The sequence below is a fragment of the Perognathus longimembris genome, chromosome 3 (genome assembly GCF_023159225.1).
Source record: "Perognathus longimembris pacificus isolate PPM17 chromosome 3, ASM2315922v1, whole genome shotgun sequence".
Classification (NCBI taxonomy): domain Eukaryota; kingdom Metazoa; phylum Chordata; class Mammalia; order Rodentia; family Heteromyidae; genus Perognathus; species Perognathus longimembris.
In genome coordinates this window covers 50900642-50918148 of record NC_063163.1, presented here as the reverse complement: position 1 = coordinate 50918148, position 17507 = coordinate 50900642, and the positions used below count along the sequence as shown (strand labels likewise).

Below are 17507 nucleotides of genomic sequence, written 5' to 3'. Positions count from 1 at the left end.
TGAATCTGGCATTAAATTAGTTTTGATGCTATATGCAAGTCTACTATAATATGCTACTTGCAGTCATCAAGAAATCAGAAATGCACAGAATAAAAAAATACTAAGGCAGCTCTACCATTGTTGAGAAGAAAGCTATCAAAGGTTTGGATATACTTTTTAAGTCTGCAGTTATAATACTGGAGAAAGATTATTTGATTTTTTTCTTTCTATCTAGTAATATACTGGTATGTTATATAGATCCTTCCAGATACATTTTATATAGATGATCTTCAGGAATAACTCCACTTTAGTTGGTGTGTTATTAATTGGATCAACATATTTGGTGTTAAATAGATGATCTGATTACAGTTCAGGAAATTTGTTGAAAATGTAATTATGTAACTGTTTTGGCTGGTGTGGTGTTTCTTTTGTTTTTGTTTGTTTGTTTCTGTTTTTCTTTCTGGTGCTAATTCTGGGACTTGAACTCAGTGCCTGGGCACTATCCTTGACTTTTTTGCTCAAGGCTAATGGTCTACCATTTAAGCCATAGCACCACTTCTAGCTTTTTGTGGTTTAGTTGGAGACCAAGAGTTTCCTGGGTTTTCCTACCCAAGTTGGCTTTGAACCATGAATCTCAGGTCTCAGCCTTCTAAGAAACTAGGAATTCAGGCATGAGCCCAAGGCACATCACTTGAAATAACAGCTTTTAAAGAGGCATGTATCTGGGGCTGGGGATCTGGCCAGCACAAGGCCCCGAGTTCGGTCCTCAGCTCTGGGGGAAAAAAAAAAAAAACTACAAAAGAGGGAAGTATCTTTTGGGTCTCTGTTATCTTAGTCCCAAAACCCTAGTCTCATAACTATTAAAAGCCTGGTGCTGCTGGTGCTAGCCTGGAGCACAAAAGCTCGGGGATAATGCCCAGGCAAGCCCTGAGTTCAAGTCCCAGACCCACACCAAAATTAAATAAAGAAATAGATAGATGGATAGATAAATCAATGAAACTGCTATAAAGTATGCTTAAAACGTGTATTTTATTTCTTTCTTTGTTTTGTTTTTTGCCAGTCCTGGGGACTGAACTCAGGCCCTGAGCACTGTCCCTGGCTTCTGTTTGCTCAAGGCAAGCACTCTACCACTTGAGCCACAGCGCCACTTCCAGCTTTTCTTTATATGTGGTGCTGAGGAATTGAACTGGCTTTTCATGTATACGACGCGAGCACTTTACAACTAAGGCCATATTCCCAGCCCCTAAAATGTGTATTTTATATATATTGCATTTTCATATTAACACACGTTCTAACAAGCCACCTGTTTTGTATTGAGAATCTAAAACATGTAGACTTTAAACATATTCTGAATAATTAAGTACCTTTATGAACCAAAAGCACTTACTGAATAGCATAAAAATATTCTGGATTTGAATATTGAGATTTTTTTGCTATCTAAGAGCTCATAGTTATCTTTCTCTCTGCTTCTCTCCCTTTCTTGCTCTTTTCCTCTCACGAATATTGTTTTTGCCATCCAAGAGCATATAGTTTTCTCTCTCCCCTTTCTCTTCCCCCCTCCTTTTCCCCTCTCTCCCTTCCTCCTTCTCATTACCAGGATTTGAACTCAGCTTGTATAGCTGATAATGTATGCCTCCAACCTCGCTCTTTGCTGGTTGTTTTGCAGATAGAGTCTTCAATTCTTTTCTGATTTAACTGGCTTTGAACCAAGATAAGAATCTTAGCGGGCTGGGAATATGGCCTAGTGGCAAGAGTGTTTGCCTCCCATACATGAAGCCCTGGGTTCAATTCCCCAGCACCACATATATAGAAAATGGCCAGAAGTGGCGCTGTGGCTCAAGTGGCAGAGTGCTAGCCTTGAGCAAAGAAAAGCCAGGGACAGTAATCAGGCCCTGAGTCCATGCCCCAGGACTGGCAAAAAAAAAAAAAAAAAAAAGAATGTACTCATTACCTTATGTATGTAACTGTAACCCCTCTGTATATCACCTCGACAATAAAAAAAAATGAAAATTAAAAAAAAAAGATTCTTCTTAGCAGCTAGGATTACAGGATGAACCATCAGTGCCTGCCATAAAAACATACTTTTAATCTTTTTGGTGTGTCGTTTTATTTTGGTTGTTGTTTTTATTTTGTAAGACAGTTTTTCGCTGTGTAGTTGAGCCTGTCCTCAAACATGAGATCCTCCCTGACTCTACTTCCCAAGTGATGGGATCACATACATATACAAATGTTTTTAGTGATTTTTTAAAGTGCTTTTAAATAACCTCTATCAGCCTCATCTCATAGGCTTTTTAAACATAATTAGAGAGAAAATATTGTTAACTACCATTTGCCTTCCATATCTCTATGCCAGTTCCTTACCTGTCCAAAATATCTCCTATTCCATATCCCATAGTCCCAAACTTTTAAGGTAAGTTTCTCCCATTGAGCTCTATGACAGATTTCAAAAAGTAAAACTAGCAGCATTCCTGAAATTAATGTTATCCACTGCCAATGAGAGGCTCCCCATCCCCTCACAGCCTCGTTCATATTGTGTAGTTCAATTTTATTTCATTATGATGATTTCTAAACTTCTAGCTCATTCTCCTACTCCTCTGCCACTGCCAGCTCTGGACACTTGATATAGACTGGTTTTTATTGTCCCTCCCCATCTCCTTCTTTTCCATTTGTCTTCTCTCCTCCCTCCCCTCTTTTTTTGGCTCCCCTTCTCCTCCCCCCTTTTCCTTTCTATCTAGAATTTAGGAAAAAATAGAAGGGAACATCATCCATCTCTTTCTTTTCTTCTCTCTCTTACACACATTATAAAGATAGCCATTATTACTACTGTGATGTGTTCATTTAGTTTTTTCCTGTGCTTGTTGTATCATAAAGCTCAAACGCAATACAGTGTATTCAAACAGCTAAAGATGAATACTATGCCACCTGTACTTTTTCTTTCTTTTTTTGTTTTTGTTTTTTAAAATTTAATTTTATTCTCAAGATGATGTGTAGAGGGGTTACAGTTACATATATAAGGTAGTGAGTCCATTTCTTGTCAAACTTGTTACCCCTTCTTCTTTTTTACAATCCCACTTTCCTCCTCCCCAACACACCCCAAGTTGTACAATTCATTTTCAACATAGTGTCTTGTGAGTATGGCCGTTGCATTGGTTCACCCTTTGTCCTTTGTCTCACCAGTTTGTTGTTCCCTTCCCTTCCTTAATTCAAATAATATCCAGGACACCAAAGTCAAGGGCATCTAGATAGTTTTAAACTGGCCAAATTTTTCTGTATGCTTCAGAATGGTTTTCTAGGGGGCTGGGGATATGGCCTAGTGGCAAGAGAGCTTGCCTCTTATACATGAGGCCCTGGGTTTGATTCCCCAGCACCACATATACAGAAAATATCCAGAAGTGGCGCTGTGGCTCAAGTGGCAGGGTGCTAGCCTTGAGCAAAAAGAAGCCAGGGACAGTGCTCAGGCCCTGAGTCCAAGGCCCAGGACTGGCCAAAAAAAAAAAAACAGAATGGTTTTCTAGAAGTAAAATGTCTTATGTAATCAAATCTTATTTTAAATAATTAAAAATTATTCAACTTCATGAGTAATCAAAATTCTAGCAATCAATACCTGTTTGAGATTTGAGAAACACTTGATATTCGCCATCACTTATATTCTTAAAATATTTTTTATCCAATGTTCAGCATAGTATGCACTTTCCTGTCTCAAGTTCATTAAGTGAGTAATATAGAGGTTAAATCATATATTTACATAGTGATTCACTTAAGTTCCATAACATTTTCTTGTACCTTTTTAATTGCATTTTTCTTTTTAAAAATGCAACTTATGAATATCTCCTTTGTTGGTCTTCTTGTCTGAGAGGTATTGCTTACATATGAACATTTTGAATTAGGAACAAATGAAATTCCATTTTTGCTGTCAGAAACAAATTGTAAAAATGCATTGCATGTCTTTGAAAATCAGTATACTCTATTAGCAGGCCTGTCAATATAAAAAGTGCATTCCATTTCCACCTCTTGCTCTAATAACCTTTTCTGTGTTACTCTGAGGCAGTTCACATAATCAGAGTATATTGTCAGCTTACTGGAGTTGGGGAAGCATGAAATGAAAATCACATTAATATTGATCCAATTCTTTTACTAGCAAGTGTCCTTGATGTCCTTTTCTGCTGAGCAATAACTGTTGGTGTTAGGTAGCCATTTTCTTCTTTCTTAAATGTCAGCAAACTGTTACAAGCATAACTGATCTGAATAAGTACTTAACATTGGAATAATTTCTATAAATACTGAAGCATAGTAAATACCCACATGGCAAGTGGGACATGTTTACTAGCCACTGAAACCTTTTTCCTCCAGCTTCCTTAGAGGACCCTTGTCTGGAGGTATGATCTATATCACACATTAACTCCTTCTAACAAATGAGAGTCTGTACAAGTTCCTCTATGGCCTAATCACAGTGATACCATACTTTAATTTTAAGTCATATAACAATGTTTGTCCTAGATTTGAACCTGGTATTTGGGAGTTTCATTTTATGGTAGTACAGATAATATCTATTTTGGATTCCTCAGTACATTCTCTGTCAATAAAAATGAATTTATGTGGGAATCGTGATTAGATCTAATTTATTTAGAGTAAAATACTACAACTAAGAAAGGAGCAATTTGATGGCTGACAGATCTTATATCCTTATTTATTAAATTGGCTCAATAACTACTGAAATTTTGTGTTAAATGTGATCGCAACAAGCGGAAATAGTCTGTTTAAAAAAAACAGCTGATTTCATTTTTGGAAATGTTTTCATATGAGAATTTTATATGGCTCAAGTGAAGCTTCTGACTCAAAGAAGACATAAAAATGGTGTAGGATGTTTGAGCTTTCTTGCCTTTCTTTTCACTCTACTGCCTTACTCATGATCATTTATAGATTTCACTACTGGAATTTTTCTACTGAAATGCATCTTTTCTAAAAAAAAATTCTACACAGAAAATTATTTTTTTCTTAATATTCAATAGAAAAATGGATTTTGACACCATTTATGTTTCTTAAGGATTTCTTTATTCTATTCTGTAAATTTAGAATTTAAAGTAAAAGTATTTATTTGATTGTAAATGGCTGTTCCAGCAGTGTTTCTATTAGTTTTATCACACAGCTCCACTAAGGTCAGCATAAAAGGTTTTTGAGTGATAGTTTTCAGTATAATGAAAATATTAACAATACAATAAAACATCCTTTCATTCTTTTAAAAATGTTCATAATTGTGAACTTCTCAGTAATAGATTGATTCACTTGTATAACTGAATGAGATCAGGTCACCATAAATGTAATTAGTTGAAAGGTATATTTATTCTAAAATTGTTTTCCTTTTAGTGGAAGTTAAATAATATTATTTAGAATTACTGGAAGCACTGGTCTGTAAAAGTATTTGTTGCTCTTACTTGAGTTGTAATAAGAAAAAGTAATGTTTATTTTAACATGGTCCTAAATATTCATATTATTAAAGCTTCTAAAAGGAAATCTTTAGGTCTGAAAATTAATTGCAGTATTTTCTTTTATTGTTGTATAGGTAGATTTTGTCTAAGTGCAGTGAACAAGATAAAAATATTGTGAAATGGCATATTATAATCAATAAAACTTATCCTTTGAAGAAGAATGACATCTTGTGAAACTAATTTCTAGATGTTCCTGAAACATTAGAATTTCCTGACCATACACTAAGCAGAATTAAAATAAATTTCCATTCTGCCATTTTGCCAAGAATTCCTTAGAAAGTTGAAAAAGAAACCAATTTATATGCAAAGCAAATTTTCTTTCAAATACATAAAATTTTGAACATTTATGTTATTACGATTACTATCCCAAAAATAAAAACATAATTTAAATTTTTCATGTTTACATAATTTTATTTAACAGCTTCTAATCAATAAAATGGCTATAGGAAAAGGACTTATTAAATGTAACAACATATATTCCACTTTGTGTTAAAAATACTTCATAGCACCTTTGCTACCAGCATTTTGTGTCCTCAAGGACAATCCAATATGGTAAAGGAGCCTAAGGTTCATATTTCATTTTAATGAATATAAGCAGACTGTTAAGAAAACATGTTGGAAAGTAATCTAACTCACCTGAAGAAATGGAGACCATTACTCAATACCTTAACTGGGTGAGGCATTGTACTGTGACCTTAGATTTGTGCTTTTTTTTATCTTTTTGAGATTCTAATCCTCAAATTAGCTACTTCCCCCTTCCTTTACATAAATGGTGTGCACTATTATAAATAACAAACCTTTTAGTTTGGGTCAGTTTTACTTTGTACTTATATTTTTTTATGTGTAGTACCAGGGATTGTTACTTTATTTGACATTTGCATGTAGCAATGAAACTCTTCTAAAAGGGCTGGAGACATAGATCAAGTTAGAGCACTTACCTTGCATGCACAATGTACTGGGTTCTACATCTAGTACTAAAGAAAAAGCCACTGAAATCAACTAAGAGAGTAAATAAAAGGCTCAGAACGGAATAATGAAAATACATTATGATCTGTTTCTAGGATACAAAAATTAGAGAAGCCCAAGGCAAGTAAGAAAATTACTAGTACAAAAAATTACATAGGGCTGGGGATATGGCCTAGTGGCAAGAGTGCCTGCCTCATATACATGAGGCCCTGGGTTCGATTCCCCAGCACCACATATACAGAAAATGGCCAGAAGTGGCACTGTGGCTCATGTGGCAGAGTGCTAGCCTTGAGCAAAAGGAAGCCAGGGACAGTGCTCAGGCCCTGAGTCCAAGCCCCAGGACTGGCCAAAAAAAAAAAAAAAAAAAAAAAATACATATACTGGGCTTAAAGGTTTGAGGTAATGTGGAATGTTTAAGGACAAAAGCATTTAAGTCTTGGACAAAATAAGTTGTAAAGAGGAAGAATTGTTAAATTAGTGAAGCTAAATATTCAAGGACTAGATTGTGAACCATAAATTATAAATTGTACAGATTAAATAAGGTTGCAAATGTATATTCTTAAATAGGAGATATAGCTATATCAGAGACATACATGTGTCCAAACATTATTGATGTTTTATTAGAGTTGATTATATGATAATTTCCTAAACACTACAAATCTACTATATGCTGATTTCCTTTACATTATTTATTTTTATCAATAGAAAATAATATAATGAGAAAATGAACTAATTCTTGATCTTAAATTTGAGAATTCAAGGTAGTCCTATTATTTGAAGTAGACCTAAGTTTGTAAACAAGTTAAAGTATATAATTTATCAGTTCTGTATTTTAGCTTATGTTTTTAAAATATAACAATAAAATATTTTAAATGACAATAATTATTATAATAATAGAGTATAGTAACAATACTAGGAATATGTTAGTTCTTTTGTTACTTCAATTTCAAAATGTAATTTGTTTTGCATGGATTCCTTTGAAAGAGTAAATTTATGAAAGAGAAGTTTAAGTTCAGGCAAACAAAAGTGCAAAACAGATAACAATTTTACATTCAGAGCTTCTTCAAGTATGTATCTCTACTGGTAAGTCTGACTATATAATGCTTTCTTGTGTGTGGTATTTGTTATACACTATGAAAAGAAAACAAATCTAATTTTGGATTTTGCTTCATTAATCTTTAAGATGGTAACATTTTTTCATCTAAAACCAAATTTTTATGACATTTAACATTTTTATAGGAAATAAGCATACGTGTCTTTCTTATCTAGCTTTACACATAATTCAATTTTTTTTAAATCTAAGGCATTCTGGAGGTTTGTGGTATTTGCTTGTTAAATTCTTGATGAATAGCTGAAGAGACCATGAAGTGTACTTGGTCCAACATGTCTTTGAAGACAGACGATCTCAAATAAATTCTCCTACAAATCAGATTTTGATTTGTTGGGTGATAAACCAATTCTTTCTAAGGACAGTGTTTACAAGCCTTGTAATGAGACAGCCCTCTGAGACCTTGCTTCTTTTTGCCTGTAATTTTGATGAATGAAACTCTAATTCATAAAGGATATTGTGATTGAAAAGCACCTTTAGATCTCATACACTTTAATTTAGATAAATGTGCACTCTAGTACCACAAAATCAGGAAGTTTACTGAACTGCAAGCTGATAATACCTCAGCAAGGTTGATGAGTTCAGTGTACTGACAGAATTTTTTAATTATTTATTTTTTTAAGACATGAATATTTTAGTGTTTTAAAACTGGAGAGGATAAAATTCAAAGTGTGTGTGTGTGTATGTGTGTGATTTTTTTTCTCTCTTTTACTTATTAGTAAGATATTATTTTAGTAACAAGAGAGTATTATAAAGCTACTTTCTTGTTCCCTACATGATTATGATACATTATTAGGCTAAGTCACACTTAAAGGGCTTCATTGACTACTGTGTAAAGAACTGAGGTCCTTTTCATGTAAATACATAGATATTCTCAGTTCAGTCCATACTCAAACAAATCTCAAAGTTCTAATGTATTGTAGGAACTTCAAACTTACAGAAAAACATAATGCCTCCATCTAATCAAAATTATAAGTGCAGCCAGCCATGTTCCAGAGGCTCATGCATATAATCATAGATACTCAGGGGGCTGAGATCTGAGGGTTGCAGTTCTAAGGCATCCAGGAAGGAAAGTCAGTGAGACTGGTAACTCCAATAAACTATTCAGAAAAAGCCAGAAGTGGCACTGTGGTTCAAGTGGTAGAGTGCTAGCCTTGAGTAAAAGAAGCTCAGGGGCAGCACTCAGTCCCAGAATTCAAGCCCCAGGGCTAGAAAAAAAATTATAAGAGCTAGCTCGGTGATAGGCAGTAGGCTATGTACTGACAACACAAACTTTCTGTCATCTAAGTGTTTCTTGGCTACTGACAAGGTAAATATGCCAACAGTTACAATATCTGTAAGTATAGCGATTAGGAATGGTGAAATATTGTTATTCGCAGGGAAATGGTCAGACCTCGAACAAATAATGTTGAGCGAGACAAGCCTAGAACACAGAAAACAAAGGGTATGATCTCCCTTATATATGACTGTTAAGAAAGAGAGACGGAGAGACAGTAGAGACCAGGTCTATGAAACCAAAAACTGCTTGTCAAATGGTATTTCCCACAGGATTGGGGCAGCGACCCAACAGTATGTAACTAAAACCAAACAACTAATCAACATATAAAGGTCAAAAATCGACCTCTCAGTGGAATACAGTAGCTCAAAAGCTATGTATGTACGTTCATATAAGACTACTGTCGACATATTGTCTAATATCGACATTACATTTAAAGCCCTAGGCGAATTTTCTTGGGCTTGGCCACGTGGCTACTGTATATGTTCTCGATACATTGTATATTGTATATATGTCTGTCTACCTGACCTAGAGAAGGGAAGGAAAAACAGGGCGTAAGATATCACAAGAAATGTACACACTGCCCTACTATGTAACTGTACCCTTTTTGCATAACACCTTGTCAAAAAAATTTGTGTTCAATTAATAAATAAATTAAATTTTTAAAAAAACAAAAACAATATCTGTAAGTACTGCATGAACAGAATTTATGATGTATGACATAAGTAAAGAGAAAAACTAAAGAAATCTACCTTAAGAAATCAGAGAAGAAAATCTGATGGGGAGAGTGAATGTGAACTTTAGCTCAGCACATGTTTGTTTAACCCCTACTGGTACCAGACACAAAGGCTATAGAAGTGAAGGGGGGGGCGGGGGCAAACATTAAACAGTCACCACCTCTACAAGTAAACAAAAGAGAGATCGGTTAGTTAGGAGACACAGTTGAAAGAAGTGCATTTGAAGCACATGTTAGAAATAGCCAAAAATGAAAGAAGGAATATTCCTCACAGTAACGTTAGCATGGGTCGAGGGATATCTGAAAGCATGATGTATTTTAGAAGCTGTATATGGGCTAGTACTGCAGAGGGGGGAGAGGTGACAGGTAATGAGTAGACAAGAAACCTTGGTCACCTGTGCTAAGGACTCTTAGATTTATACTGTAGTATGTCTTATTTTGAGTGTTACTGATTTGTGGGAGCTAATAGAAAGTATTAAGCAGAACATAACTATGCTGATAGAAGTGTGGTGGGTGATGGTAGTTAGGCAGCTATTGAAACCTTTGGGCAAAAATGTTGACTTGCACTAGGGCAGTGGCAGTCACTAAGTCACTGATTTGGCTTAAGTGGTTTCATTTAAAGAGGAGGAGGAGCAGGAGCAAATAAGCTCAGGGAAATATTGCTAGCACTATTCATCCAGGTAAAGACACCTAGAAACATGGCCATCAAAATCTCAGGAGAGACATCTGGAATACTAGTCATTGCATTTGTCTCGTTTAAATTATACAAACTCTGAGTTTATCTAGATAAGTTAGTACATAACAAGGAATAAATATATAAAATAAAATTATGATTAGGTTCAGAAGAACACAGGGAATATGTTCTTAATCCTTTATTACAGAAATAAAAAAATCTATAGGCCAATGAAAAAAAGAATATACACATGTACATCATTTTATTCTCTCCAATAAGGCATTGATTTTTTTGTTTTGTTTTGTTTTGTTTTGTTTGCCAGTCCTGGGCCTTGACTCAGGGCCTGAGCACTGTCCCTGGCTTCTTTTTGCTCGAGGCTAGCACTATGCCACTTGAGCCACAGCACCACTTCTGGCCATTTTCTATATATGTGGTTCTGGGGAATCAAACCCAGGACTCTTGCCACTAGGCCATATTCCCAGTCCCATAAGGCATTGATTTTAATAGTATTTGTCTCTGAAGTATTTGTCAAAGCATATGTTGAACAGTCTATCACTTTAAAGTCTAAAATTGTGGATTAACTGTCCTCCCCAAATGCTATTACCCAGAATGAGTTGGGATGACAGAATTCCCTTTTCATGCACAGCTCTGCAGTAGTTTCCATAATGGCTATATTGACTACCATGTGTTTTCACACAAATTTCAATGACCTTTGAGTCAGTTACTTCATGTTTTATGACTCATAGACACTGGCAAAAGACATGGGGAGAGAGAGAGAGAGAGAAAAAGGGACGGAAGAGAGGGAGAGAGAAAGGATGAAGGAGAAGGCAGAGGAGGTAGATGAAAGCAAGGGAGGGAGGGAAGAAAGAAGGGAAGGTTAGTACTGTTTTTTACAAGTTTTATGGCACCTAGAATGCACTTCCACAAAAGCAGTTGAGCAACCATCAATAGAGAGTGATAGAAGGCTGGGATTCCTATGTTTGAACATGAGGGAATTAACCCAGAATATTGTGAATTATAACTGTAGAGAAATTTGGCCAAAGATATGCCATGGCTTGGGAGGAGCAGTTGCCTTTATAGCAACACTTTACCATCACATAGTAAAGTAGAACAACACCAGAGGGACTGATTTCACTCATATTTCCAGGAATATATCTACCACACTAAATAAGCTGGGAAAGCATTTCCCTAATTATGCTGTTTTTGAAGCTTATAGCCTAATACCACAATTGTTTTTCTTCACACTGAATTTCAAAATCAAGTGATATGAAATAAGATATCTCTGTGTATGGACATGTGCATATGAATGTAAATATGAAAACATTTATTAAGCAATAGGATCGGTGAGGAATGTTAAGACATTAGTTTGCCATTTTTACATTGATTTAGTATGTTGATGATAGGTCAGATTTCCATTTTTCTGATGTGTTTATGTTAATTTATATGCTCAACTAAGGAAACCTTCTCCCCCTCCCCCAACATCAGTATTTAGTTCATTTGTTGCTAAAGAAAGTTGTGAAATAGATCCATGTGAACATTATTCTTAACTTCGCCTTTCTATCGCTCCCCAGTAATAACCACTTACCCCTTAGATATAAATGGTTCATTTTTTTTCATACCTACCTTTATTCTGAAAAGGCAGCTGGTCAGTTAATTTGCTAATTCACAGAATCATTTAATTATGTAAACATTATTTGATATCATCAGAAAACTGATCTGGAAGTGAGGTACGAATTTTCTGTGGAACAAGCACTTAAAAGTCTTTAGGTATGGATTATAGTAGCTCCCTTGCCAAAGTATGTACCTTCTATAACCTGTTTTCTCATCTGTGAAATGACCTTTGATCTGTAACGATCTGAAATGATCTGTAATCTGACCATTCTTATTGAATACTAATAAGATAAAGAACTTAAAAAGTATCCAGCTAGTTCTAATACTCACTGAAAACAAAAGCAGTCACAGTGACCTAAATTATTCTATTTCCATTGTGATTAGGAACAGAAGAAGATGTAGTGAAGTCTAAGAAAGCATTCAGAAGTCAAGCAATAGTCAACCAGAACGCAGAGACAGAACTCATGCTGGAAGGAGATGATGATGCAGTCAGTCTACTGCAGGAGAAAGAAATTGACAATCTTGCAGGTAACCTTTAAAATACTTTTTTTTTCTATTTGTTGTGATACATAGACAGAAATTCTCAATTTAATAAATTAATCGGTGTCTCCTAGTGAATAAATGTGTAGCTGTCAATCATGTGAATGTTAACAGTGTATTACATATTCTAGTATTGAAGAGAATTGTGATCTTTCCAACAAATGTGAATTTGACAGACAATAAATGAATAACAACTTTCTATGCAAAAAGGAGCCATGTTTTATATAAGAGAAAACACATAGTGTAAGTTGTCCTCATATAATTGTCTGTGTCATTGGGAGGTTGGGCAGGCTGATAGACCCCTTGACTTACTAACCTGCTAAAAATCCATGAGGAATAGCTGTTTTGGCTAGGTAACCATGGAATTTGCTATTTCTTCCCTGCTGTCTTTCTTTGTAATGATTCTCCCCACTGCTCTTTTGTTCTCTAGCCTCCTAGTGCTAATTCCCCATTTCTAGTAGACATTTCCTCCCTGTCACTCTATTTCACCTAGTCCTTGTTCTGATACAAGGTTGACAACAGCATCTGTAATTAACCGAATCCAGCATGTCTCAGATAACCTTTATTTTGGTTTCACACCAATTTGAGAATCTAATGAAAGCAGATGACTTCATAAAGACACATAACCCTGGCATAATTTCAGAATATCCAGTAATCCTGAGGAAATAATCTGGAGGAAATAATCATATCCTGGATCCCAGGATAAAAAATCTGCTTTCATAGACTTAGTGGTACATGACTTTAACCTTGTCACTTGGCAGAAGACTCATAAGTTCAAGGACAACTGAGTTAGATAAACAAATCCTGTCTCAAAACACCAAAAACCAAACAAAACCCACCTTCTACTTTTGAATCTTAAAATGTGCCTGAGTCTTGCCTCAATTCTATATTTTTGGACGCATGTAGCATTGGAGTGGAAAGTAGAAATGGAAAAGTGGTCTTATATTTTTCATCCCCCAATAGAATGCATGAGCTTTTGAGTGTGTTGCCTTCCATCATTCAAATATGGTTTAAAAATGTACAATTTAGTTTAGACAGTCTTGTTCTTTATCCCAAGAAAGATGAATGAGTCAATTCAAATGTGCCTCATCTCTTGAAATATATTGCAATAAAATCCTTCTTATAATGGTAGTGACACAATCCAATAAATGCTAATAACTCCTTTACATTTCACTCCTTTAATGGCACCTAAATTATAATATCCAATTATGTTTATAAACAAAACTTTAAAGACACATTAAGTTCAAACATTGGAGAATAATGGAAGTACCCTTGAAAATAAATTAATTTCAGGGTTTATTAATCTTGACTATCAGAGCAATGACAATGTATGGAATTTGTGGTAGCTCAAGTGGTAGAGTACCAGCCTTGCCAAAAAGCCAAGCAAGAACACAAGCCCCTGAATTCAAGCCCTAGTACCGGCACTCTCCCTCCAGCCCCCAAAATAAGAAACTCAGAACAGTGACAGTGTTAAACAAAATTCATTTTAGAAGCTAGGTGCCAGTGGTTCACGCCTGTAATCCTAACTACTCAGGAGGCTGAGATCTGAGGATCTGGGTTCAAAGCCAGCCTGGGAAAAATAGACCATGAGACTCTTATCTCCAATTAACCACCAGCAAACAAGAAGTGGCACTGTGCTTCAAGTGGTACAGTGCTAGCTGAAGAGCTCAGGGACAGTGCCCAGGCCCAAAGTTAAAGCTCCATGACCAACAAAAAATAAATTCATTTTAGAAAATAAAAATTGCTCAGTTAGAGATTTACTCCGTCATGGCCCCCTTAACCCCTGTCCTTTACCTGATTTTTCTTTCAGCTGATCTGTGCCTTTCTACCAGGCCCCAACTCATACTTTATTAAGATCCCTGTATCTGAAACATCTTATTATAAATTGTCTTACAATATTGATCCCGTGCCAGATCTGTATTGGTCATTTTTAAAAGAGCAGCACAAAATGCTGCTTGGAACCTTGAACCTTAAACTGGGGAAAGCAGAGGGATATGTCAGTTCTGTGAAGGGAAGCATCTGTATAATGTAGAAGAATACACAAGTTTATTTTGTACAGGCCAAATATGCTTATTAATCCCAACTGTTGTGAGAGAGGTACTTTGCATAAAATTCGTTTTGAGAACTTAATTATAAACCAGAATTATTTACTATTCCTAATTTATCCTAAAAGCCTGGTAACACTGTACTACCTAAAGACAACCTTGTCACCAAAGAGGACAGAATCTAAATTTAAATCCAAGAGATTTTAAAATTTACATAAAATATTACTATAATCTCATATTGTTGTCTAAGAAATATTCCATAAAATAATGTTGCCTACTTCTGTCTCAGACATGAAAATTACTGGTGTTTACCTTCATAATTGAATTTAATGATGTGAGTTATACATTATTAGTATAAAATATGCCATAAATATAAGCTATATGTATATCAGTATCAATCTGTCACATTAATATTAATAAAATCTATTAGAGGCTGAGCCAAGCAATACCTCCAGGCCCAGAGTTCAAGCCCTAGTACTGGCACCAAATGGAGATATCTGTGTGTGGAGGGAGTCTCTTCTTTTTCATGTTTTGTTTCTTTGGAACTTTTTACTTTTAATAAAGTTTATATGTTCACATAATGTTGTATAGCTTTAAATGTCAAAAAAAAAATTTTCTGTTTCACTTTTAGTTCCCTTTCTTCCAAAGCTGTTCATCTCAAGAGGCAAGTTAAATGTGTGTGAATACTAATTACTCAATTTAGAAGTATGCCAATCAATTAAGTAATTATATTAGTAGCACCTAACTCAATTTATTCTAATTGCTTTTTTACTTTGAAGTAGTTCAACAAGATGGATTAGCACATGTGATTCTATATGTGCTAAATGTTTAAATTTACTAATTATATTTTATTTAAAATATTGGGATTAATTACTATAACAATATATTCTAATCTAAAATTTCAGTTATTTATTTTAACTTCAAACTTAACAGTTTGTTTCTTGTGATAACTTTTAAATAACTGGAATTTTAGATTAACTTAAATTTATGTAAATAGACTATAAAAATGTCATTCAACTCATAGAATTGAATCATAGTGCTAAAATACTAGAGATATATTTTGCATAACAATATTGGAATTTATTTAGATTCCTTTCTTGTTACTCTAAACATGAATGATTTTACTAAGTAAGGAACATTGAGTTAATAAGGATGGTCATGATCCCTTAAGCTTTATTATCATTTCTATAAATTACAATAATTTTAGTTTATATGTAAGCTGCCATTGCCAACAGTGCACCTATCCATTTATTTTCAAGTAATAAACATTTTCCATAGGCTTAAACTAATATCCAGTCTTCTTTCTTCATGTGAAATATGCTTTTCATAAAATCTCTATTCTATACTCTCCCCATATCTTTGTAGCAAAGAATCCACCCATTTGTAGGGCCCATTTAAAACACTGTCAGCTGGGTATGATGGCTCATGTCACAAGTAGGAGGATCACGGTCTGAGACAGGCAGAAATGTGAGACTCTTCCTGAAAAATAATGTAAGCAAAGAGAGTTTGTGGCATGGCTCCATCAGAAGAGAGGCCTTGAGTTAAACACCTTTATGGAAAAAATAGTAATACATAATCATTAACATTATGGAATATTTGCTGGTCAATTTTGTAACCCCCCCCCCCCCCCGCCCGGGCAGAAGAATATGTGTATGAGATTCCCATCTTTAAAATAACCAGCAAAAAAACCAACCTGGAGGTGTAGCTCCATTGAGCCAGCTAAGCAAGCACACTGAGTGAACACAGGCTCTGAGTTCAAACCCCTGTTCTAGCAAAAAAATAAAAAGACAAAAAATAAATAGAAGAAAAGGAAAAGATTCAACACCAACAATCTGTTTAGAACATTTCATGGCTCCAAAAGGATATTTCATATTCTATTTCTCTTTTATAGGCTAGATAGTCACTAATCATAGTCTGTTTTCTATCTGTGTAGTGGTATCTATTCGGCTTCATTTTTTTTTTTCTGGTCCTGGAGCTTGAACTCAGGTCCTGTGCGCTGTCCCTGAGCTTCTTCCACCTGAGCCACAGTGCTGCTTCTGGATTTTTTTCTGAGTAGTTTATTGGAGATGAGTGTCTCATGGACTTTCTGCCCAGGTTGTCTTTGAACTGTGAACCTCAGATCTCAGTCTTCTGAGTAGCTATGATTGCAATTATGAGCCACAGACACCCAAATATTTTTCAAATTTTTTTAACCAGTGGGATCATGTGGATATGTTTTTTGCACCATGTTTCCACGTACATTCATGTTTTCCTTTCTCCCATCCAAGTTCTAACCAGGCCCAACCCTGCTTAGCTTCCAAGATCAGACGAGGTTGGGCACGTTCAGGGTGGTATGGCCTTAGACTCCTGTTTTCCTTTCTAAGGGGAATAGTCCGTTGGCTATATAGCCCATATTGGATTTACTCATTGGTTGCTAAACACTTTGTTTTCACCTTTTTTTTTTTTTTTTTTGGCCAGTCCTGGGCCTTGAGCACTGTCCCTGGCTTCTTCCCGCTCAAGGCTAGCACTCCGCCACTTGAGCCACAGCGCCGCTTCTGGCCATTTTCTGTATATGTGGTGCTGGGGAATCGAACCTAGGGGCCTCGTGTAGCCGAGGCAGGCACTCTTGCCACTAGGCTATATCCCCAGCCCCCTTGTTTTCACCTTTTGACTGTTAAGTATAATGTTGCTATGAACATTAAGGTTTTGTGTGAATATAAGTTTTTTCATTTCTCTTGGAGAAGCATTGACTGATCAAATGGTAATTCTGTTTCAATTTTTGAGGATTGCCAGAGGTTTACATTCTTATCAACAGAGAGTAAGGTTCCAATTTTTCTACTTTCACCAAAATTCTGGTTATATGACTTAAACGAAAACTAAACAATAACATTTTGATTGTACCATTCTTAACATACCACAAGAAGTCACTTACTGAAGAAGTTTCCCTTTTTTTTTTCTTTCTCTCCTTTTAGAAAGTTTCCTTAAACTCAGCAACTTATATAGTATAATCATTTGGATCATGAAGTAGTTTAACATAATTATTTACCACTGAACTTTCTTGTAAAAAAAAAAAAAGCTAACAAAATAAATAGGAAAATTTAGATAATT

At 35.3% G+C, this 17507-nt stretch overlaps 1 protein-coding gene across 12 annotated transcripts in view; it reads left to right on the top strand.

Moving 5' to 3' along the window:
- Nbea (neurobeachin) overlaps window positions 1-17507 on the top strand; it is a 525681-nt gene that overhangs the window by 310185 nt on the left and 197989 nt on the right. For 7 of the 12 annotated variants that reach the window (XM_048341508.1, XM_048341507.1, XM_048341505.1 and 4 more), the window contains one exon: window positions 12220-12363. In XM_048341508.1, the coding sequence (XP_048197465.1) occupies window positions 12220-12363 (144 nt within the window). Of the gene's footprint in view, window positions 1-12219; window positions 12364-15051; window positions 15085-17507 lie in introns of all 12 variants that reach the window. The other 5 variants (XM_048341510.1, XM_048341511.1, XM_048341509.1 and 2 more) reach the window with 1 other exon arrangement.